The following is a 25,164-nucleotide window of genomic DNA, read 5'->3' as shown; positions in this document are numbered from 1 at the left end:
CTGCTGATCGGCGAAAGGGCCCTTTAAATCTTGCAGGAGGGGAGGGAGAGGGGTGCGCGCCACCCCTCTTCGTTATGGCAAATAATGGCAGCCCCACCAGAAGAAATTTTAACCCACAAAGCAGAAAATCCTGGCCACGGGGCTGAGACTTGATGCCAAAAAATAAGGTTTTCCTCAGCAGTGCTGCTCCCCCCCCCTGACCATTTGTGGTCGGGGGGGGAAATGTGCAATGGGAAGGCTGAATCCCTTGCTCTACATATGTTGCAATCACAATCTGAATGGGGCATCAACAAGGAGTGTTCAGGATGTGACAAATCCTGCAGAATGTTCTTTGCTTTTTTCAAGCATCGAGAACTATACTCCATTATGCACTATGTACTCCATTATGGGTAAAGTGGCATAATGGCATCTCATCACTCAGTCACAGACCACTGGGCACTGCCTAAATATGAGGACCTCTTTCAGCCAAAGTGTAGAACTAAAGCCAACGGTTCTGAAGGCGTGGAGTTTGAGGCGACAGAAAGAAGCGAGTGTCCTTAAATTTGTGACTGTTTTAGTGGAGGTTTGGGCTTACCTTTGAAAGTGTTATACTGCACAAGTTGATGTCCTCACGGACTATCAACCTCTGTCATACGTTTGTCACCATAACTGTGAAAGCACAGTGATGAAACATAGGTTCGTGCACACAGCATTACGTAGAACATCAAAAAATATATACTTACCGCACCTTCATCAAAAAAATTTGGTGGGGACTAGATAAAATTGCTTTCGAAGCGGGATCAGGCACCCGATATACTAATTCCCCTCTCCTGATACATACATAGTGCTTTCCCGCACCTATTATTTTATCCGTTGTATGCCCATATTGCATTGGGGGCTTTTTCTTTTCTGCACATGCTTTGCTCCCTCTAATTTGATATTTCATCACTGTGTCACTGGTTGATTCCCAAGAACTGTAAAAATGCAGGGAAATAAACCGAAGATACACCAGTGAAATATCAAAGCGACCACTAGAGGGTGCAAAATACTTGCAGAAAAGGAGGAAAAGACACAGTATGGGCACAGAAGCAATTAAAATAGGAAGTACGAAAAAGCCCATAATGCAACCTTTGTTCCTATGGCTTAGACTACTCATTTTTCCTTCCTTCCCTTTTTATAGTGTCATCCTCTGAAAGTAACCCTGAAAACTGAACAGGGAAATCCGTTATGGAGTTAGTACGAAGCCTGATAATTAAACAACCTCCCTGAGGTTTTCCCTAATTTATTCTAAGGTTTTAGTGACTGTTTTTAGCCCGTGCATGACTACATAAGAGTAGCCACGAGTTGGCATGGAATACTGGGCTTCCATGAAGCCACTTTGGGAGAGGGTGAGATTAAAATAGCTCATTAAAGGAATGATGGAAATGAATGCTGCATCCGTGCCTTTAAAAATGTATATAAATGGACAGAGTTGCCTTCTGTCTGCATTGGCAGGCACCATCTGCGAGGAAACTTCCCTTAATTTACAAGTTGCCACTCAGTAGCTCATCAACAGTCACCACTTCTCGGTTGTCAAGGAACAAGCAAGCTATCAAGCGCATGCAATCAACTCACAGTGTGAGGTAACATGCTTGCGGCACAGAGAGACGGGGTGCACGGGCACATACTTGATTATCCACAACTTGACTGCACCGACTCCGAGGTTTGCAAGCAGTGGCTTCGTACAGAATAAAAGATGGCTTTTTTAAAAAATAGAAGCATTCTTTATGTCAAGAAATATTTGAGGGGGTAGGTGGGATGCTAGACTAAGGCGGTGTGGGAAGGGAAAGACGGGAATATTTTTATGGGACTGAAGGGCTTTTTAGAGATGCTTTACAGAATGGGGATTGATAGAGGTGAACAGTCGCTCATAATCCAAAATGTATGCCAGTGCACTAAAGCAATTGTGCAGGGTGCCGCTTTATATATTTATGTCACGTAGCATGCCGCTTATTAATAAAAGCCTCCCAACTAGTGTTTGGTAGGTTTTCCTGTTGCCTGGGCCTGTCGAGGAATTCCTTGGCCCCAATCTCCTGTCCTAAAGAACATGAAGAATGGGGAAAAATGGCCTTCATGGGGACAGTCTAGGAACTTCCATTAGTCTCTATAGTCTTTACCCAGTAGTAACATCACCTCCTCTCCAAACACCACCCTCCCCAGACACCACCCTGAAAATTTCCTGGTATTTCCCTAGGCCAGTGGTGGCGAACCTATAGCACGGGTGCCAGAGGTGGCCCTCAGAGCCCTCTCTGTGGGCACGCGTGCCATCGCCCCCGCCAGGCCCAGACCATCATTAAAGTGCCGAATTCTCTGCCAAATAATTTTAAGTAAATGAAAGCATTTAGGATTGCTTTCCTTACTTTGTTTGGATCATCTTAAATTAATGTATGAGTTGTTTTTTCTAAAGTAAAACCTCAGTATTCAGGTTAAATTGCCGTGTTGGCACTTTGCGATAAATAAGTGGGTTTTGGGTCGCAGTTTGGGCACTCGGTCTCTAAAAGGTTCGCCATCCCTGCCCTAGGCGGTGTTGAAAGCCCTAGAATTTGGGCTGCAGAAACTTTACAGGTTACTAAGCAACATATTGCCCTGACCTGGATATCCCAGGATAGCCTGATCTCATCGGATCTCGGAAGCAAAGCAGAGTTGAACCTAGTCAGTATTTGGCACCCCCAAGGAGTACTAGGTTCGCTAGGCAGAGACAGGCAATGGTGAACCACCTCTGAACATCTCTTCCTTGGAAAAACCTACAGAGTTAGGGTTAGTAGGTGTTGTTTGTTATTGTCTTGTTGTTAGGTGATTGTTGTGATTGTTGTTGTTTTATTTCTTGTAGTGACTTTCTTTTTTTCTGAAAATAATAGAACGTCCTGGCTTCGGCCAGCGTAATATTAAAAAGAAAAGAAAAGAAAAACTTACAGGGTCACCATAGATCGGCTGCAACTTGAAGGCAAAAAAAAAAAGCAGCATGTCATTTATCGGTGATGTTAAGTTGTGTATTTTCACTTATGCAAATGGAACTCGTGCATTCTGGAGAACTGTGTTTTGCTAGTGCTTCTGGGTTGCTAACCCCTGCGTTAACTGAACAGCGATGCGTGAGACAGTGATATGCGGCAATATAAAAGTTCTGTCTGTGATATTTGATTCAGACAGAGTAAGCCCCTAAAATGTTTTATGAAGATTAATACAAATATCCAGACAGGGAATTAGAAAGTATCAGGCAGCCACGGAATATGTTCAACACACCCTTAAATCCTGGAAAATTCCAACAATTCAAATTAAATCACTCCGTACAAAGAACCCCTTATAGGACATGCTGATGTGGACTTAGGAATTTCCAAGGCTTTCCCAGACATGTTATTTCCTTTCTTGTGTGCCCAAATTCAGTGTTCCCCCTAAACTGAGTCAGTGTGTGCTAGCTCACAATTCTTTAGCCTCCGGCTCACACATTTTTGCCTTAGCTCAGGAAGGAGGGCTCCAGAGGCAAACTAATTCCTGCATCAGCCAAATCGCTCGCTCACAACTTTAATGCCAGGAGCTCACAAAGTAGAATTTTTGCTCACAAGAATCCACAGCCTAGAGGGAGCATTGGTGCCCATAATGTTCCCCCCCTCTAGCCCGTAATTAACGTGGGGCCCACGGGGCCTGGCCCCCTAGTCTTTTTTCTGGGGCCCCTCCTTCCCGGGCTGCCTCCAAAGTGCCCCAATATGCCACCTGCATTGTGCTTTGATTTAATTAGCTGGCGCCCCCCCAAAGCCCCCCCCAAAAAAACCTTTCCTAGCTACGGGGCTGCCCCCCCTTCTCCACTCATGTTTTGCTCCTCCTTTGACATTTCATCGCTGTAACGCTGGTTTATTTACATCCACAGCTTAGAGGGAGCATTGGTGCCCATAATGTCCCCCCCGTGGCCCGTAGCTAACGTGGGGCCCACGGGGCCTGGCCCCCTAGTCTTTCTTCTGGGCCCCCTCCTTCCGGGCTGCCCCCAAAGTGCCCCAACATGCCACCTGCATTGTGCTTTGATTTGATTAGCTGGTGCCCCCCCCAAGGCCCCCTCCCCCCAAAATTCCCTAGCTACGGGGCTGCCACCCCTCCTTCTCCACTCATGTTTTGCTCCTTCTTTGACATTTCATCGCTGTAACTCTGGTTTATTTATGAGCATGTCAATTGTGTTCATAGATAAGACAGAGACACCGCACTAGAGGAAACAAAACGTGTGGAAAAGAAAAAAACAAGACACAGTGTGGGCACATAAGTGATGTAAACAAAACATGTGGGAAAGCCTTCTGTTTAACTGCAGAGAGATCTTAATGAACAATCTTAGGACAAGGGGTAGGTTGAGATTTGGTTTTTCCCCTCAGAGCTGCTGTTGCAGTCAGTGAGTTTGTGGCTATTAAGGTGCACCCTGCTAGCTCTCGGCCTTCCTGGTGAGAAACCTCTGTTCCTTGGCCCCTCGTGGCTAACAGACGGAAGCAAGTCCCATGTCTTTAAGATGGTGCGGGAAAGAGAAACATCAACAAAAACTGAGGCTTGATGCCATTGTTGGCTTCCTACAGTGCGCAAGGGGTGTTGCGTTCAAGATCCGTCCTGTGTCAGCAAGGGACAACAGCCATCTCCCCCCCCCTTCAAAGAAACCGTGTGAAATCTCTTGTACTTTATCCGGCATCTTGAGGAATATCAGCCATCTCTTCCAATCTCATTATGGGAAACATTGTCAAGCAGACTGCTGGGCCCGTAACACATAAGCCTCAGCAGGGATAACCCAGAAAGATGTCAAAATGAAGCCAAGATTCAAAGCCTGTCGGCTGACTAGGAAAACCATCAGGACCAGGCATGAAAAAGGAGTCGTTTGAACATTATCAACTGTCTTCCAGTGGCTCATTAATGACATTGGACAGTGTCCTGTTCAAAGTGATCTGCCGATGCAGGTCTCATTGAGATGAGTGGGATTTATTATTGTGGAGAGCCACAGTCGGAGAAGGACCAATTACTGAGTATGCATAGGCTACTTTTGAGTGACAGCTTTCCCAGCCTGTCGAAGAAGGACCAATTACTGATTATGCATAGCCTACTTTTGAGTGACAGCTTTCCCAGCCTTCCTCAGAGGTATCTCCTCCAATTCACCACCCTTCACAAAAGAGACCTGTTTGCAATCGTGTTGCCTTGTCCAGATTTTGAACATGTGCATCTACTTCGCCAGCCTTTACAGTGACATCACTTGATAGCAGAGCCAGCCCCAAGACATTTTGGTGCTTGAAACATAAAATCCAGTCTGCGCACCCATACTGGCAGAAATGTGCCTTATACTATGTGGTTTTGTGTTCTTTAACGCCACCCCAAAATCTGCCACTTGGGTCGATTAATAGTCGAGTATATTCTAGTTCAGGGGTCCCCAACCTTTTTTGAACCTGGGGGCAGCTCTGGAATCCTGACACAATGTGGTGGGTGCAAACCACAAAACAGCTACCACAAAATGACTGCCGCAGGAGGAAGAGTTAGACACAAAAAGGCTGCCACAGCTTACCCTTAGATACACTGCAAAGATCCCTGTGTTGTGCCGGCAGCTGCTGCCAAAGCAATGTTTTGAAAAATCTGCACAGCCCATCAAATCTCAAGAAGAAGAAAGAGGAGGAGGAGAGGAGGAGGAGGAGGAGGAGATTGGATTTATACCCCGCCCTTCACTCAGAGTCTCAGAGCAGCTTACAAACTCCTTTCCCTTCCCCTCCCCACAACAGATTCCCTGTGAGGTAGGTGGGACTGAGAGAGCTCTGACAGAAACTGCTCTTTCAAGGACAGCTCTTGGGAGAACTACGGCTTGCCCAAGGTCATCCAGCAGCTGTGAGTGGAGGAGTGAGGTATCAAACCCGGTTCTCCCAGATTAGAGTCCGCGCACTTAACTACTTAACCACTACACTCAACCAAGTGGCCAATCAGAAACCTCGCTGGGCAAAAGCCCCACCTGGCCCTGCCCGCTTTCCAAAACCATTTTGCCAGGCACCAAGAAAGGTACCAGCAGGTGCCATGGTGCCCACGGGCACGGTGCTGAGGGATCCCTGTTCTAGTTCATTTTCTATTGTTTCTGTTTCTTTTTTAGATTGTGTACCCTGTAGAGTTGCTCAGGCCCATAGCCAGGAATTTTGAATTGGGGGGGCTTTAAATAAGTCAGGGGGCACCCCGCACACACACACCCAAGGGAGCACCACAAATAAAATTAAAAATTGGAAGTCGGGGGGCCAGGGGGCTGGATGGGAAGTCAGGGGGCCTTGGCAGTAAGTCGGGGGGCATGCCCCGGCATGCCCCACTGTAGTGACGGGCCTGGGGTTGCTTCTCCAACTGCACACATTCTTCCCATTAAGAAAAAATCTCCCTCCCCAAATGCAAAGAGCCAAGACAGCATGGTATGACATACAAAACAAGATAGTAACTTACAAAGCAGTCAAAAATAAGGTGCGTGGGGACATCAAGAAGAAGCAAGTCAAGGAATATGATGGCCCAGGCCTGGGAATTTGGATTAGAATTAGCTGCTAGGGCTCATTTCATGAGATGCAAGTCTTGCCCTATAGGCAACTCTGGCCTGTGGCACAGCTGGGTCCTTTTGGTCTCTGCTTCTGGCACGTTCTGCTCTGGATGAGGTAGGCAAGGGGGAATTTACCATATTGTAGAGGACTGCATGGATGACCTTGAGAGTCAATGGAGCATATCAGCTGAGAAGGCCCTAGGTCAAATATAACTTCAGCCATGCATTCAGAAGACAGCCGAGGCCATTTCTCAGCCTCACAGCCACCCGTCTGCCTTGGTGTATTATAATAATAAGACTTTTCGGAGTTGCGATAACAATTACTGATTACCGGAATAATGTATGCGAAGCCCTTGGAACATTCTCAATTGCTATTTAAATTTAAAGTGGTCATGTTTAAGTGTGCTCCAAGCTCATAATTCGCTACCCATCTGCCTTGGTGTATTATAATAATAAGACTTTTCGGAGTTGCGATAACAATTACTGATTACCGGAATAATGTATGCGAAGCCCTTTGGAACATTCTCAATTGCTATTTAAATTTAAAGTGGTCATGTTTAAGTGTGCTCCAAGCTCATAATTCTATTGTTTCATGTTTAAGATTTAATTTTAAGAACTAGTTGCAAAATGTGGATCAACATTTCATCAGTACGTTTTCACTCTTATCGGTGACGGGAACCACAATTTAAGACATTGTAATGGCAATGTGTGTTGTTTGTATTGTGCCCCAAACCAGGCCAATTGATTTTCATAAAGGAGACTCTAATAGAACTAGACAAATTCAAAGAAGGGGAAATCATTCTGGGAGGGGACCTAAATTACCTGGCTGATCCAATATTAGATAGGACCTTCCTTAAAAAGAAACCTAAAAAATACAAAAAATCCTCAGCCCTAGCCAAGTTATTCACAGATTACAAACTGATAGACATATGAAGGAGAATCAACCCAAATGAGAAAGACTACACATTCTATTCATTCAGACATCAAATTCATATACGCGTAGATTATCTTCTGGTGTCCCAGGGTATACAACAAAGAAAAAGATCATCACAAATAGGGTATAAGTTATGGTCGGACCATGCATGGGTGGAATGTATTATCACAAAGGATGAAGAAACAAAAAGCAAACCACAATGGATTTTAGATAGATCTTTATTAACAAACCCAAAATACACTGCAGAAATGGAAACTCAAATTCGACAGTACTTTCGAGAGAATACGGATATTGAGACTGCACCCACAATAATCTGGGATGCTCTCAAACCAACTTTGAGGGGACAACTCATATCCAAAACAACATACATAAACAAAAAAAACCCGAAAGGCAAAATCTTCTAAACACCATCCAAGATCTAGAAAACAAACAAAAAAACACAGAAAGGCAAAATCTTCTAAACACCATCCAAAATCTAGGGGAAAAAACCACAAACAAAACTGTAGTAAGAAAACTTACAAAAAATTGCTTGCAGCAAGGCGGAAAATTGGAGCTTTTTGAAACTGCACGCATGCAAAAGAAAACTTGTTATTTCTAAGACAACATTTCTGGCATAACTCCACAAAATCATTAAAAATCCTAGCTAAGAGAGTTAACTCGAAGCGCATGGAAAGAACAATATATAGCATCAAAGTTTGTATTGAGCAGCCAGACTTCTTTGTAAAAAGTGAACCTCGGAGCGCACATAGTCCTTGAATCATCCCTTCAGCCACCCCTGTTAATACCCCGGTGCCAGTGGTTTCCAGTCAGGGTCCAAGAATAATGTCTCTGGGCATGGTAAAAACTCGTAACCTGATTTCTTCCTCCTTGCTTCTGTCCTATGCATATGAGTTATGAAGGAAACATTTCTGTCATATTTATGAAATGATATGAATTGACTGTGTCCTGGTCATGGACTTGCAGCATAATTCGAACCACTTTGAGCATAAGAATGTGAGAGTAGAGAGGCTTCCGGTTTGGACTCTGTGAATGGCGGTCGCAACTTCGGGAAGCTCCTGGAGGCGATTCGCCCACGCACGGCTAAGAGGGGGAATCCGCACAAGCGGAGACCCTAAGGAACCTCAGACGGATGTTCCGATCCGGGGCGCACAGAGAATGTGCCTCTTTCCCGGCCCGAAGGTCGGAAATTGAGGCTCGCCTCATGCCCCAATGGCTCTTGCTGCGGCAGTGCCCCACACGGGGACTAGCAGAGCCACCGGACGTCACTGAGTGATGAAGCGGAAAAGCGTTTAAATGGAAGAAATTCGGCCAAAACTGTGAGTTGCCGATCGGGAACGAGAAAAAGGGTGAAGCGCATTCCCCCCCAACGAAAAAGCGCAAGGGAGGAGAGGGAGAGTCCCCCCCCAACTAAACAGAGACTGATTTAACAGAAAGAAGAGGGGGGAAGGCGTATAAAGGACTGACCTTATTCTTGCAAAATCACCAAATTAGCTATCAATGGTTGATTCCAGAAGGACCTATCTTCAAATTTAAAGATAAAAGGGAGAAAATTGACTCCATTTTCAAAGCTCAAGACTTTTTGAAGAGACACGCCAGCTCAGAGGAGGCAGCACTTGCCAGATGGGAAGAAATGGACAGTGAAGGAGACAGCGGCTCGGAGACGGGGGACAAGACTCCGGAAGATGAAGGAGCAGGGAAAGGTCCATCCTACAACCTGAGAGACATAAAAGGAAGGCAGCCCAGAACTTGAAGATTGGTTCGGAAAGCGCATGAAAAGACTTTATTAACAATAAACCAAAGGGACACTACTAATACATTAACATTTATATTTGTTTTTCACAGGTTAAGATGAAAGACGATTGACAACTCGCAGAAGAAGCCAAAAGAAGATTTGATTAATACTAACAAAAGATTAGAGCATCACTCAAACTTTTCTTAGTCCAGCTATATACCCTCCCCCTTTCTGATATTAAAAGCAATAAACTCTCTCCTTTTTAGGAGAGTTAATAATAATAAAAAAAGAATGTGAGAGTAGCCATGCTGGATCGGACTGCTGGTTTATTCAGTCCAGCATACAGTGGCCAACCAGATGTCTTTAGCAGGTCTAGAAGAAAGGCCTGGAAACCAAAGCCTCTTCATGTTGCTTTACTAGCATTCATAGAGTTATGGCTTAGTCATTGGGGCTAACAACCATTGATAGAACCAGGGCTCTAGTCGGGGGGGAGCTCTCAGGTACGGAGCTCCGGAAGAGAACCTCTAGGGGGCGGGGCGGTCACGTGGTGAAGCCCCGCCCCTTCTTTACCCCGCCCTCTGCTTCGATCCTCATTCCGTTTGGGAATGAGGATGAAGCAGGAGGGTAAGTAGCCGGGCCTTCTGACACACTTCCGGTGATGTCAGGGGGTGTGGCCTTCTGTCACTTCCGGTGATGTCAGGGGGCGTGGCATATGCAAATAAGTTATGCTAATTAGTTATGCTAATGAGCTCCGGCAGCTCTTTTTCTACAACAAGACCCCTGGATAGAACCACAAAATCTTGTAAAATGTACTCCCCTCCCTCTGCCAGCTTGGACTCTGCTTCCATTAATTTTGCCTCCCTTCTCCCTTCGTTGCCATTCTCTGCCTCTACAAGCAGTTAAGGTTAAGATTGGAAGAAGGGAGGAGGCACAGAACAAGAGAGCTTGTCACAGGGAGCACTTCAGGGTCAAGAGCCAGTATTGTTGCCTGTATTCTGGAGGACACTGGCAGTGTTCCCTCTAAGCTGAGTTAGTGTGAGCTAGCTCACAGTTTTTTAGCCTCTGGCTCACACATTTCGGTCTCAGCTCAGGAAGGATGGCGCCAGAGCAAACTAATTGATGCAGCAGCCAAATTGCTTGCTCACAACTTTAATGCCAGGAGCTCACAAAGTAGAATTTTTGCTCACAAGACTCCATAGCTTAGAGGGAACATTGGACATTGGGCCTGATTTGTAATGCCTGGAGGGAAGTGCAAGAGAGGAATCATGAAGCTGATTTCCAGGCCCTCTGCTATGAACCTCGTCCTCATTGCTTATGTAAATTTCTGCCTATTTGGTCCTTTATTCAAACGCTGTTATGGCAATCTCGCCCTCTTCCATTCCTCACATGCAGGATTTTCCCTCTATTTTTCCTTCCTTTCTGGCTGGGCAGCCCCTTTCATCTATTTCCTTCTTATCTGAAGGTTTATGGCTGTCCCACCCTGTCACATTATTATATTTTGATGCTGGCTCAGCCCAAGGATTTGAGGGAAGAGGCAAGATCACCTCAACTTATAGTTTTGAAAATGGAACTCAAGAAGTTTTTGAAAATTAAAAAATAAACAAGATACTTTATTCAACATAGAGGGGGAAAGGTCAGGTGAAATCAAGGGGGAAAGGTCAGGTGAAATCAAAGTAAAATGTCTGAGGTGAATCAGTAATAATTCTGAGGTAACTTAGTAATTTTACAAGCTTCAGTTCATATGTTTCCAGCAAGTGAGAGTGTTAAGCTTTTCACAAAGTCTTTGAAATGAGAGGCATTGGTTTCAGTGTTTCCTAAACACTCCATTTCACTTTCTTGAGTTTAACTGACTCTTCAGGTTTCAGAAAGCAGCAATACACTACCAAGTACCCAGATTCCTTCTCCAAACACACCAGGAGTCACTCCACTCTTTGAGCTATCTCCCTTTCCAGCTGGTTAGGGAATCACTTCTCTGACTAGAAGACTGATCCCTTTTTCTCGCCCAAATGGGGGTCTTCACTGCTCTGCCCACTCCTTCTTGCCAGCCTTCCCAGTCCTCAGTCAGTGCTAAACCTTTTTTCAGTCAGTGCTAAACTCTCCTCAGTCTGGGCTTAACTGTGCCTGTTCTCAGTCAACGTTAAACTCAGTCAGGGCTAAACTGAGTTCTCTTCAGCAGTCAGTTCCCAATTCTTTCTGCTGAACTGATGCTAACCAATCCAATCTCTTGGAGCAGTCTGTCACTCAAGGCTCACTGACTCTGTGAGGCATTAACCCTTCACAGTCCTTCACATGTTTACACAGCACTTACGAACTTTTAAAGTGTAGTCCATCAAACCTGTGTTGGCTGGGAATGCAGGCTATAAATGTTAGAAGTAAATTATTTTTAAAAAAATAGTGATGGGGACAACGTATAACACATTATCTTAAAATGTGAACCTTGGGGGAGAAAATAATAGCAGGAATACTAATTAGAACAACTAGATTGGAGTCCAGTAGCACCCAAGAGACCAACAGGATTTTGGGAATATAAACTTTCAAGAGGCAAAGCTCCCTTTGGCAGATAGAGTGCTCCTGGACTATCTGTTCTACTGCAGACCAACACAGCTAATCTCTGAAAATACTAATTAGATAAAATTCCTCTGCTTCCTGTCTATGTTGGAATGGGTGGTCAGAAAAAACAAAGCCAACATAGGAAATGGTCCTTAGCGATGAGAACCAGAAATAGCACATACTTGTAGGCATTTCCGGGAATAAATTTTGCCAGATCTCAAGTTGTTTCCGTCAATTTCCATATTTTATTTTCGTCCAATTGCCTGGCGTACAGATTTCTAGCTCAGCAGTCCAGTGGTTTGCACAATGTAGGCTTTAAATTATGTTGGTTTGGTCCACAGATGACTCACTTCGCTGGTGCTCTTCACCTCCAGGACATTCAGATAGCAACAGTGAGGGCCAGAGAACTTTTATCAGGCTTGCGACGTTTTTTCTCATTAGGTTTGAAGATTTTTCTCCCCGGCCCTTCCTTTTGCTTTCCATCTTATTTTCATCAAATAAACTAGATTGCATTGGCACTTAGTAGATATCGGTTGTTACTTACACATGGGCAGTACGTCACAGGCTCAGCCCACGATTTCCCCCAACAAGCATGCATTTTATTAGACCTAAATGGTTTCTTTTATTAGTGGGTGGTCAATTCAACACAAACATTTCCATATATGTTGTTCAGTCCAAGCAAAAGACGTTTCCTATCAAATCTGATACAGCAATTTCCTGCTATATTTAGGATTGACCCAAACATTTCCTCTGCTCCCCCTGTGATACACCCTGTGTTATAGCCCTCCTCCCGACCTGGAGAAAGGGAGACTCACTAGAGGTGCCGTGGGCTCTTTCTTTATCAGATCTCAAAAGCACATCAGTTAACCACAGTCAGTCAAAAGAAAGGCAATTTATTTTACAAAAGAGCAAATATCAGTACTTTCAAGAATCCAAAGCAGAAAACTTTAAAAAAGAACCCAGCCACTTAAACTCTCTCGGTTTGTCTTTAAAAGCAGGTTCTTGCTCCAGAAAAAGTCTCAGACAGGAGGGAAGGAAAATTTTCAATCTTCTCCTTCTGATAGTCTGGTTTAGCCACAAGAGAATCCTCTGTCGTTGAAAGAGATGGAGATGAAAAACTGGCCTTCTACCTACTAATTTTATCCACTGTCTTCCCACTAACAAGCTGACAATTAAATAAACCTGACCTTTTCCAGCCAAAATGCAAAGGCTTCATCCTCCTTGACAAACATCATATTTTAACAGTTGATAGAATTAACCAGCACATAGGCCTGTTAGCTTTCCACACTCTCCTTTTAATCCTCGTTCACCATGATGTCCTCCAAGCCATTCTGCACTGAAATCGAATCGAATCTTCTTTTTAATCCAGTTTTTTTTTTCCTATTCGGCACTAAATTTTAGTTCAATCTTCTTTTTATTCTGGTCTCCCCCCCCCCCCCAATTCCCAGTTTCAGCCTGCTGTTGCCCTGGGTTATTTGGGTGCTGTTTTGCCGTGGACTAAAATTGCCTCGACTCAGACACTGAGAAAATCCAGAGTGGCAGGCCAATGAGGAAAGGACCACAGTAATGAAGTTTTAAAGAGCAAGACGCAACTATAACTGAGCAGTGCGCACACACACCCCTTTCCCTGCAGAGCTCACTTGGCCTTATGACCAGTGTTCCCTCTAAGCTGAGTTAGTGTGAGCTAGCTCACAGTTTTTCAGCCTCCAGCTCACAGATTTTTTGCTCAGGAAGGAGGGCTCCAGAGCCAACTAATTGATGCAGTAGCCAAATCGCTCGCTCACAAATTTCATGCCAGTATCTCACAGAGTAGAAGTTTTGCTCACAAGGCTCCACAGCTTAGAGGGAACATTGCTTATGACCCCTTCCCCCACCACTTCCCATGAAAAATCAAAAGTAAACAGAAGAGAGAAACATATGTATGGGGGGGGTGGCAAACAGTGTTCCCTCTAAGCTGAGTTAGTGTGAGCTAGCTCACAGTTTTGTAGCCTCTGGCTCACACATTTTTGTCTTAGCTCAGGAAGGGATGGCTCCGGAGCAAACTAATTATGCAGTAGCCAAATCACTGGCTCACAGCTTTAATGCCAGTAGCTCACAAGGTAGAATTTTTGCTCACAATTTTTGCTTTTTACTAATGTTGCTTTGTTCTCCTTATTGTTATTATGGAGCCTGTTTTAATATTGTATGTATTTTATATTTTAAACCTCAGGGTGTTCTGATAAAGTGGAAAGGGATTTTTAGAAGGGTCACTGACTTTCCACCTAGCAGCTTTTTGTAATTTTAAAATGCTATTTACTTTACTGAATCTTTTCTGCTGTCCCCATTTTGTATCCAAATGCATCTTGGAGCTGCAGATACTTTTCTAGCACAAGATCGCCTCTCCCTCCTGTGTTACTTTATGAGTTTCTCTCCTGGGGAAGTGTTGTATAGATTTTACTTCTGATATACTTCTGCCACTTTCCCTATCGTATCAAAGTGACACGATCATCATGTCATTTAAGGCCTCGGGTAATCTTCTATAACATTTGTTAAGGACGTTCCATTAAAAAGTTTATATTCTACATTCTACGCACAAATTAAACGTTCGTTGCAGAATCAAATTAAAATATTGTTTTTTGGAGGATACCGGGATGGATCCTACCAGCTTTCTGAGTCAGTCTTGCCTGATTCCTCTCCTCACTGCAGCTCCCCACCCCTACGTGGCTTGTGCCCATGCAAGTCCCACGAACCCAGCGTAGCCTTTTCAGTGGCTGCCCCCTTATTCCAGTAGCTTATTTAGCCCAGGCTAGCCTGATCTCATGAGACCTCAGATGCTAAGCAGGGTCGGCCCTGGTTAGTGTTTGGATGGGAGACCACCAAGGGAGACCAGGACTGCTACACAGAGGCAGGCAATGGCAATGCACCTCTGCTCCCTTGGCTTGTAAACCCCATGATGGGGTCACCATCAACTTGACAGCACATCCCCCTCTCCTCCCCCTACAGAAAAGCTGGTAGAGTCCGTTGCAGTGTTTGCTTAACCTCTATGGATACACATATCCCATACCTTTAAAAAATTCATATTTAAAATCTATTTATTTATTGAACAAGACAGCTTAGTGTACAGCCTTTCTTCAAAGCTAAAGGACTTAAATAAAATAGAAAATACATACTCAATAGCACCCAAGTACTTTAAAAAAGGCATCTGCTTACTGCATTACGTACATTCGTCACACATTAAGATCAGACTATACCAGTGATGGCAAACCTTTTAGAGACCGAGTGCCCAAACTGCGACCCAAATCCCACTTATTTATCGCAAAGTGCCAACTTGGCAATTTAACCTGAATACTGAGTAAGGAGCTGCGGTGGCTCAAGTTGTTAAGACGCTGAACTGCAGGCTGTGGAAGGTCAGTAGTTCAGCAGTTCAAGACCCGAGTGTGCCGCATGACGGAGTGAGCTCCCGTCTCTAGTTCCAGCTCCTGCCAACCTAGCAGTTCGAAAGCAAGGAATTGCAAGTAGATAAATAGGTACCACTTTGGTGGGAAGGTAACAGCGTTCCGTGCGCCTTGGTGTTTAGTCATGCCGGCCACATGAGCACGGAAATGTCTTCAGACAGCGCTGGCTCTTCGGCTTTGAAACGGAGATGAGCACCACAACCCTAGAGTCGGATTCGACTGGCTTTCGAGCAAGGGAACCTTTACCTTACTGAGGTTTTACTTTAGGAAAAACAACTCATACATTAACTTAAGATGATCCAAAGTAAGGAAAGCAATCCCAAATGCTTTCATTTACTTAAAATTATTTGGCAGAGAATTCAACACTTTAATGATGGTCTGGGCCTGGCTGGGGCGATGGCACGCGTGCCCACAGAGAGGGCTCTGAGTCAATGTTCCCTCTAAGCTGTGGAGTCTTGTGAGCAAAAATTCTACTTTGTGAGCTACTGGCATTGAAGCTGTGAGCGAGCCATTTGGCTACTGCATCAGTTAGTTTGCTCTGGAGCCCTCCTTCCTGAGCGGAGACAAAAATGTGTGAGCTGGAGGCTAAAAAACTGTGAGCTAACTCACACCAACTCAGCTTAGAGGGGACATTGCTCTGAGTGCCACCTCTGGCACCCGTGCCATAGGTTCGCCACCACTGGACTATACCATACATTTCACTATAGGTTGTTGCAGAAGTAAAAAAATTCTTTGTATAGCTTATTTAGAGGAAGCATGTTATTACAAACCAAAAGCTCCATTATTGGAAGCCACATTCGACAAAATTTAAGCTATCCTCCGTGTCTGATGCCTGCAGTTATTCTTGCCATAACCGTCTGTCCCCATATTTTTATATACCAAAGTTCCAGAAATGGGGGCATATTGTCCTTCCATGTTGATGCTATGGCTATTTTGGCAGCCGCCAACAGGATTATAATTAACTCTTTTTTAGCTTTCCATGGTGAGGGGTCCATCCAGTGGTTTAACAATACAGCCTCTGGAGTAAAAGGAACCTCATATCCAGTAATTTAAAAAAAAATTGGTTGACCACGTTCTGCCAAAATTTATTATGAGAGTCGCAACTCCAACATACCTTTAACATTTAATAAAAATCTTGGGGGGGGGGATCTTGTCGTTGGTCTTTCAGCCCCAACTGAAGTGTCCTTTTCATTCGACGTGGGAAACGGCCCAGTGGAGATCATCGTGAGGTCACCCAGCCCGCTCAACGATGACCAGTGGCATCACGTCGTGGCTGAGCGAAATGTTAAACAAGCCAGCCTGCTGGTAGATCAGCTCCCAGTGGAGATCCGGAAGGCCCCTATGGAAGGCCACACCCGGCTGGAGCTGTTCAGCCAGTTATACGTTGGTGAGTTGATGCTGTGCATTGGGTGGTAAGTGCCCTGCTGTGTATGGATACTTAAGTGCTGTGATGCACTTTTTCAAAGCAGTTGGGAAATGACCCCTGACCTGCTGACAGGTAAGTTTGGAAGAAAGGAAAGGCACAGGTGAATTGGCAGGACATGAGGCCTGATTTGCAGTGGTAGTGGGAATAAACTCCAAGGTGAGACTGGAAAGAACCTGGGCTCCCCTCATATTGGTGAGAGGCTTTCCGAGTGGCAGGAATTTGCAAAACAGACTTCCTTAGGGTTGCCTGGTCCCCCCGGCCCTCGGGGGGGGGGGAAGGGGGGGAGGTTGCCAGCTCCAGGTTGGGAAACTCCTGGAGATTTGAGGAAGGAGCCTGAGGAAGACAGGGACCTCAGTGGGGTATAAAGTCATAGACTCCACCACTGTTCCCTCTAAGCTGAGTTAGTGTGAGCTAGCTCACAGTTTTTTAGCCTCTGGCTCACACATTTTTGTCTTAGCTCAGGAAACATGGCTCCAGAGCAAGCTAATTTATGCAGCAGCCAAATTGCTCGCTCACAACTTTAGTGCCAGTAGCTCACAAAGTAGAATTTTTGCTCACAAGACTCCACAGCTTAGAGGGAACATTGGACTCCACCCTACAAAGCATCCATTTTCTCCAGGGGAACTGATTTCTGTAGTCTGGAGATGAGCTGTAATTCCGGGGGGGGGGGGGATCCTCAGGTCCCACCTAGAAGCCGGCATCCCTACACCTCCTCAGTTCCAAATTTGCCCCCATTACCAGCCAAGTAGATTCAAACTCTTGTTTTGTATTTTCCTACACGGAGGAATAAAAAAAAAAAGGAGTTTTCTTACATGGTGTCTATAAGGAATTAAGACCTGATAAAAAGTCGTTCATGGGGACATTCATTCTGTTTATGTTCCATTTTCTAAGGCATGTCTATTGTTAGGGAAGGCATTCTTATATTTCGGATCTTCTTGTTATTTAAGTTCTGCAGCTTTTATCCAGTTTTATGCAGTAAAGTAATTAAGCTTTATTGCTATATCAGTGCCAGTTCATTGGGAGGTCGCACGGTGTTGTCAGAATAATTGAGTAGTGAATAACAACAGCCTGTGCCCCAAAAATAATTGGGGGTGGGCTTCTATTTTTAACTGTTTGGCTGCTGAAATGTTGAAAGTCAACACGGCCACTGTCATAGGAAGCACGCCATAGTTTGGTTAGGTCTCTCCTCCACTGCTCTGTAGTTTGAATTCATTTTTCGAAGAAGTGAGCTGATCTTTAATTGTCAGACTTCTGCCTTCGGCATGGTTATTTGTAATGAGTTGGACAGTTTAGAGCAATAGCCTCCAAACTCATCGAGCCTGTGGGCACTTAGGGAATTTTCAAAATGTGTCGCGGGCACCACTAGGTTCTCTCAGAGGCCCTGGAAGGCCCAGGCCAATTCCCGACTTCTGAGGCTCCTAGCCATAATTTTAAAATGTTAATTGGAAACTAGATTTACACAAATAAATAAATAAGGCCACTTAGAGGAGGGGATGGAGGAGGAGGAGGCAAAGGCTCGTCTCTTAGCAAGGCTTGGTGGAACAACCATTGTTTCCTCCACTTTGCCTTTAAGGTGGCATGGTGGAAGGAGACCTGGTCTTGCTCGTGGGAGTAGATTTGGCTCCTGATTACGTGGTACCTGATTAGAATTGTTTACTACACATAAGTCACGAAACCGATCCTGCTGATGCTGAAGCTGTCCTTTCATGTTCTTGTCCCGGTGCTGCAGGTGGACAGAAGGGATATCTAGGCTGCATTCGCTCTTTACGGATGAACGGGGTCACTCTGGATTTAGAAGAAAGAGCAAAAGTGACCCCAGGAGTGAAGCCTGGATGCTCGGGCCATTGCACCAGTTTTGGGATGTACTGTCAGAATGGCGGCAGGTGTGTTGAAAAGTACAACGGCTACTATTGCGACTGCTCCAGGACGGCGTACGACGGTCCATTTTGCAAAAAAGGTAAGGGTCAGAATAGGAGAATCAAACTGTGTTCCGAAGCAAAATACCTGGGAGCGGTACACGAGACACAGAAGATGTGCACTTCTTCCCATGCCTTGCAAAAATGGACCATGTTCATAGTTTGTTTCCCCGCCCATGTAAGGGAGAGCTGGAACCAGATGACATAATCAGCAGAGTCAAAGAATAAATCTTTTCCTGTCCCCTTTAAGCGGCAGATGTGTGGAATGGGTTGCGTGTTTGAATCTCGGTAAGGGAAACAAAATCTCCCTGAAACAGACACAAGTCGCTTTTCAGGAAGAAGGTTGGGCTGAATCCTTTCCTCTTGGTGCCAGTTTCTGTGAGCAGGGAGATTTGTCTGGTGTGGGATCATTCAAAATGCAGCATCCCTGCATCTTGAAGTGATACACGGGAGGGGGTCATGGTTCAGTGGCAGAGCATCTGCTTGGTACGCAGCAGGTCCCAGGTTCAGTCCCCAGCATCTCTAGACAAAAGGATCAGGTAGCAGGTGATGTTGAAGACCTCTGCCTGAAACCCTGGAGAGCTGCTGCCGGTGTGAGTAGACAACACTGACCTTGGTGGACCAAGAATCTGATTTGGTATATGGCAGCCTTACACGTTCATGAGTTTTTGGTGTTCGAGTTCACACTGAAGTTTCGACTGGTGTATGCCAGAGGCTGCTTCCACACTGGGGCACAAAAACATCCCCTCCTGTGGCTGCAGTGGCAGGCAGAAGCATTGAAACAGGTGGGATGGTGTCCACATGCCCCTGTTCCTGCTGGACTGCCCCAACTCTGCTCTTCCACCTTTCCCTCCATCACACTGGCGCAGAAGCACCAACTCAACAACAGTCATACCATAAAGGGGTGAGGAGGAAATGAAGTGATTAGCTTGACCCATCTTGAAGGCGGAGCTTAGCTCCACCACCACCCTGCCCCGTATTGCCAAGAGGTAGATGGTTCTTTTCCACTGAAGGATTCTGAGAAAACAGCAAGTCATAAAACAGAGCTGCTTACACACCCTTCTGCTGGTTTGGTACCCCCCAAAATGACAACGAGCAGACCCTTGGACCTGAACTTCAGCTCAGGCTGAACTGTGGAGTAGCGTTGTGCTGTTGGTCGGGCTCCACAGTGCCAGAACCACCTTTGCACTGGCATGCCCAGTCTTCATTGAGGATTTCCCTGGTGATCTGGGATGACTGGCCCACTGGACTCTGCCATCTTCCAGTTCCTGACGTATCAGATTAATTTGCTAGAAAGCACAGTAAAAGTAAAGACTTGCTCGTACAAACTAATCGGATCCAATAAAAGTATTGCCACCTATGTTTTGTCTTCTGGGGGGGGGGGAATGTAGCCAATCCTTATCCCTAGAGGGTTATTTGAATATTTGTATTTTATACTTTGCTCTTTTAAGAATCATAAATATTTGCACTAATCATTGAGAGGCCTTTAAATTTAATTGTATTTTTATGAATGTCACAATAGATCGATACAGAGGGGGGAAAGGACCTCATCGAGGGAAAAGAAAGAAGAAAAATAAACAAAAACGAGGAGATGGAAATCTGGTAGTGGAATCCTTTGCTGACTTACTCCAGTCTAAGACCATTGCCATACGATAAATAACTAACCACTGAAATCAATTGGCTTAGTCTGGAGGAACTCTACATAGGATTGCAGAGTAAATTATACTGCTAGATGTCTAATCAGTTATTGATATGTCTTCACACAGTTCTAGGTATTCTTACAAAGTGAGAATAGTGTTTTAAACACACAGCCACCCAAGGGAAAGTGTAGGGCAAAATAAATAATACTATGTTCTCATCAGGTCTCAAAGTATCTTCTTCTTTTTTTAGCCCCCCCCCCCCCCCGGAGGGGATTTTTTATTGCATTTTTTAATAGACTACAAACTACAACGAAAAATTGGGAAGGGGTAACTACATCTAGGGAGAAAGGAATCACTACTAACTAAAACCCCAAGTATAGGAGATCATAACAATAGCTTATATAAATGTTAATCTTAAATTGCTAGCATTACTTTGAACATAGTCGGTTATGCTAATTTTTTAATCTTTTTAATCCAATGATTTAACTGTTTAAGAGAACCCCCAGAGCATCCCATAATAAAACTGAAGTTTTAAGGCACAAGTCAGAGTCCTTCAGCCTTCATTTTGTCTTACCTTTTCTAATCCTCAATTTATATGTACGCTTGGGGGCAGCCGCCCCCTTATAGGTCTCAAAGTATCTTTAAGGATTTTAACAAGCCCTAGTTTGTTTGTTTTTTCTGCTGCGCACATGGCTGATAATTAGCATATACATAAAACAAACCAAGAGACTGAGAACCTTGACTGGAGCCAGAAAACAAGAGTTTGCATGCATGCTCACAAAGACACACGCACGGTTATCCCCCCCCTCCCCTTCTGGCCAGGGACATAGTTATGTTGCCTTCTGCAGTGTGATTTTTGAATAATGAATGATAGCATGAGTGGCAGTCTGTCTCATTTCCTTTTTTTATCTCAGCTCAAATTCATGGCATTCCTTGCTTGCAAAAAAAAATAGTCCTGTTAGACTGGATATGGATGCTGAGTGTAACGAATGCTTTTGTCAGAAATTCAGTTGTCCAAGCTGATTGCCTCAGTCCAAAGCTTGGCTTTACAAGTGGGGTCCCATCGAGCGGACCCTGGCCAGAGTCCAGAGCGATCTCCGAGAGCCCAGGAAAGAAAACAATGGGGGCGAGACAAGCAGGGGTTTCAGAATGACGACAAACCAGGTTGTTGCTTTGTAGTTCAGGACAAGGGGGTTGTTTAGAAAGAAAGGAAGGGATTCGTTCATTTATGCCTGCCCAAAGAAAAGGGATAGGAATAGACTCCTAAGAATTTACAGTGATTGGAGGGGTTAAGCAGCTGCTCTTGAAACACCTAGACTGCTTCTTCAACCACTACTCTTCATGCTGTTTTACAGTCCTTGAAGGCCACGGCTGTGTGTAGCTTTGAATGGTGGTGGTGAGTAGTGCTCTCAAGTCATAGCAGACTTACAGCGAATCCATGGGGTGGTCAAGGCAAGAGAGGAATGGGGTGGTTTGCCTACGCGTGCCTCTTTGTAGCAACCCTGGACTTTCTTGGTGGTCTCCCAGTCAAGTTCTAACCCAGGCCCGCCCCTGTTTACCTTTCCAGTTCTGACATGATGGGTCATCCAGGAAGCCCTGAGAAACCAGTAATTAATTGGCACAAGTCCATACATGGTAGCAGGCCCATAGCTAATGCGGGGCCCACTGTGCCCAGCCCCCTAGCGTTTCTTCCGGGGGCCCTCCCTCCTGGGCTGGCCCCAAGTTGAATTAATGTAATTATTTAATTAGCTGCACCCCCCCAGGCCCCCTCCCCCCAAAATCCCTAGCTACGAGGCTGCATGGTAGAATCTGGCTTTCCCCCTCAATTGAGGATCATTTCAGACACAGCTTCGACTGTACAATCATCAGTAGAGTTTCACCCTTCTAAGTCGACAGGCTTAGAAGGGTGTGACTCTGCTGAGGATTGCCCTGTGCTTATGGAGAGCCTAAACACAGTGGGGTCTCGGGGTCATGCCCAGCCTGCACAATCAGTGTACTTTTCTCATTAGGCTTGCCAGGTCCCCCCTGGCCACTGGTGGTGGATGGGGGATTAGTGTTGCCAGATCCAGGTTGAGAAACTCCTGGAAATTTGGGGATGGAGCCTGGGTAGGACAGAGGCCTCAGCTCTTGGAGGATTGGCTACATTAGGGGTGTGTCGCCTATTATGCAAAGGAGTTCCTGCTACAAAAAGAGCCCTACCACAGAGTCTACCCTCCAAAGGTTTCATTTTCTCCAGGTGAACTGATCTCTTCAGTCTGGAGATGAGCTGTAATTCCAGGGGATCCCCAGGTCCTGGAGGCTGGTATCCATATCCATGAGTTGTGTTTATTTACTTACTTCACTTATACCTTACTTTTCTCTCCAGTGGGAACCTAAAGAGGCTTATATCGTTCCTCTCTAGTTTAGGCTGAGATTGTATGACTGGATCAAAGTCACCTACCGATCTTCCATGGCAGAGTCGGGGATTGAACCTGGGTCCCTCAGATCCTAGTACGACTCTCTAGCCACTACACTACATTGGCTGTGTCGTGGGCACGTTATTATGTTCCTATAGAAATGATGCTCATAAAGTTGAATGTGGATGCCCTCGGCCATGTGGTTATTAAGCATCATAAAATCCAGGAAGTGGTTTAGGCCCCTGCATGTTGGACTTCATGTGTCATATAATATATTTGATGAACTTGGAAACTTTTACGAGACACCGTGAGGCTGTTTTATTTACCGGAGCTTTTAATACTGTGTAGGTTGCAAATATTTTATTGCATTGGATTATGTTTAATTAGGCAGGGTTTCGTTGCTGTTTTATGTCTCTGTTATGTATGGTAATCCACCTCAAGCCATGGGGAAAAGAGGGATATCAATGTCTTAATGTACTAATTTTTAATCGTATATATGTAGATTTTTACACTCCATGTTTCGGCCCAGTGGGGACACAGAGTAGCTTACAACTAGGGTGGTCAGGTTCTCCCATAGGGTGGGGGATTCCCCGGTTTCAGTTGCTCCTCTCCATCCCCCCAATTACCCCCATGGGGAGGGAAGAAGCCAGAAATAAACACAGCGTGCCTCCATCAGTCAGAAGTGATATAGGCACATCGGTGATGGGAGGGGGCAACCAGTGTTCCCTCTAAGCTGACTTGGTGTGAGGCAGCTCTCAGTTTTTTAGCCTCCAGCTCACACATTTTTGTCTTAGCTCAGGAAGGGATGGCTCCAGAGCAAACTAATTTGTGCCGTAGCCAAATCGCTCGCTCACCATTTTAATGCCGATAGCTCACAAAGTAGAATTTTTGCTCACAAGACTCCACAGCTTAGACGGAGCATTTGGGGCAACGCTCTGGTTTTGGGGCAAAACTCTGGTTAGAAGCTAATTCTGCCGTACAGTTTTGCCCAAAAACTAGAGTGTCGCCCCCGACGTCACTGACATACCTACATCACTCTCGGGTGACGCAGGCACGTCACGTTATTTCCGGCTCCTGGTAAGTCTCCCCCCATCCCCCACCCATACTCCGATGGGCCTGGCAACCCTACTTAAAACATCATTCTCCCATCCTCCACTTGCCGCTTACAACAGCAACCCTATGAGGTATGCTAAGCTGAGAGAGGAGCTGGCCCAGGATAGCAAGCTTCCATGGCAGAGTGAGGATTTTAACCTGCGGTTCCCAGACCCTATGCCGACTACTGCAGTAGATGATAAAGGGCCAGAGCAAGGATGAGTGTACCCAGTGAGTTAGACCAAGAGTCCCTGACCATTTTGAGCCGGCGGGCACGTTTGGAATTCTGACACCGCACGGTAGGCGCAGCAACAAAATGGCTGCTGCAAGATGGGCTGCTGCAGGAGGCAGCCATTGGCGTAGAGTTCAAGGGGGCGCAGGGGTGGGGGCTACCTCTGAAATTTTCCAGGGGAGTCTCAGCCTCCCCCGTGGCTTGTGATGCTTGCAAAAAAACCACATCCCTCTTCCCGGTTTGAAAGCGGAAGGGTTTTTAAAACTTTTTAAAAAACTTTTTAAAAACTTTTTTTTTTACCAGTTTGGGGGCGGTCGCCCTGGCTGTGCTCGTCCAGCCAGCTCAGCACCTCCTCCTCCTCCTCCTCCTGGTCCCCTCTGTCGGCGGAGGGAGGGAGGGAGAGCACCAGGGGGCTGCTGCCGCAGAGGATGCCGGACCTTGTAATCCCCGCGCTTTGCTGGGGGCGGGGACTGAGCAGCCTGCCGGGAGAGCTTGGCCCCATGGTTCCCACGTGCAGCAGACAGAGCCGGGTGCGCCTGGTGAGGAGAGGGCTCCGCCTCCTCCTCCTCCCCGCCCTTTGACCATGCGGACTTTTGTTGGCAGGGTGATGTCTCTACTTTTTATCATGCTGTTTAGGTTCGCCATCGCTTTCCTCCCAAGGAGCAGGCGTCTTTTAATTTCATGGCTGCAGTCACAGTCTGCGGTGATCTGGGATCCCAGGAACGTGAAGTCTGTCACTACTTCCACAGCTTCCCCTTCTATTTGCCAAGGAGTGATGGGGCCGGATGCCATGATCTTAGTTTTTTTGATGTTGAGCTTCAAGCCCACTTTTGCGCTCTCCTCTTTTACCCTGAGCAAGAGGCTCTTGAGGTCCTCTTCACTTTCTGCCATCAGAGTGGTATCGTCTGCATATCTGAGGTTGTTGATCTTTTCCCCAGCAATCTTAATTCCCGCTTGTGATTCATCCAGGCCAGCATTTCGCATGATGTACTCTGCATATATATTAAATAAGCAAGGTGACAATATACATCCTTGTCGTACTCCTTTTCCTATGCTGAACCAATCAGTTGTTCCATATCCGGTTCTAACTGTCGCTTCTTGGCCCTTATACAGGTTTCTCAAGAGACATGTGAGGTGGTCTGGTACTCCCATCTCTTTAAGGCCCTGCCATAGTTTGTTGTGATCCACACAGTCAAAAGCTTTAGCATAGTCAATGAAGCAGAAGTAGATATTTTTCTGGTACTCTCTTGCTTTCTCCATAATCCAGCGAATGTTGGCAATTTGAT

The 25,164-nt window shown here is 45.6% G+C and overlaps 1 protein-coding gene across 1 annotated transcript in view; it reads left to right on the top strand.

Annotated features, from left to right (window-relative positions):
- The window catches only part of CNTNAP2 (contactin associated protein-like 2), a 928,799-nt gene that overhangs the window by 762,063 nt on the left and 141,572 nt on the right, over positions 1–25,164 (top strand). The window contains exons 13-15 of the mRNA XM_015422149.1: positions 14,725–14,732; positions 16,272–16,563; positions 18,299–18,559. Coding sequence (XP_015277635.1) covers positions 14,725–14,732; positions 16,272–16,563; positions 18,299–18,559 — 561 coding nt within the window. The remainder of the gene's footprint in view (positions 1–14,724; positions 14,733–16,271; positions 16,564–18,298; positions 18,560–25,164) is intronic.

This window comes from Gekko japonicus, unplaced genomic scaffold, assembly GCF_001447785.1.
Source record: "Gekko japonicus isolate JY-2015 unplaced genomic scaffold, Gekko_japonicus_V1.1 scaffold330, whole genome shotgun sequence".
Lineage (NCBI taxonomy): Eukaryota > Metazoa > Chordata > Lepidosauria > Squamata > Gekkonidae > Gekko > Gekko japonicus.
This window is presented reverse-complemented; position numbering and strand designations above follow the sequence as displayed.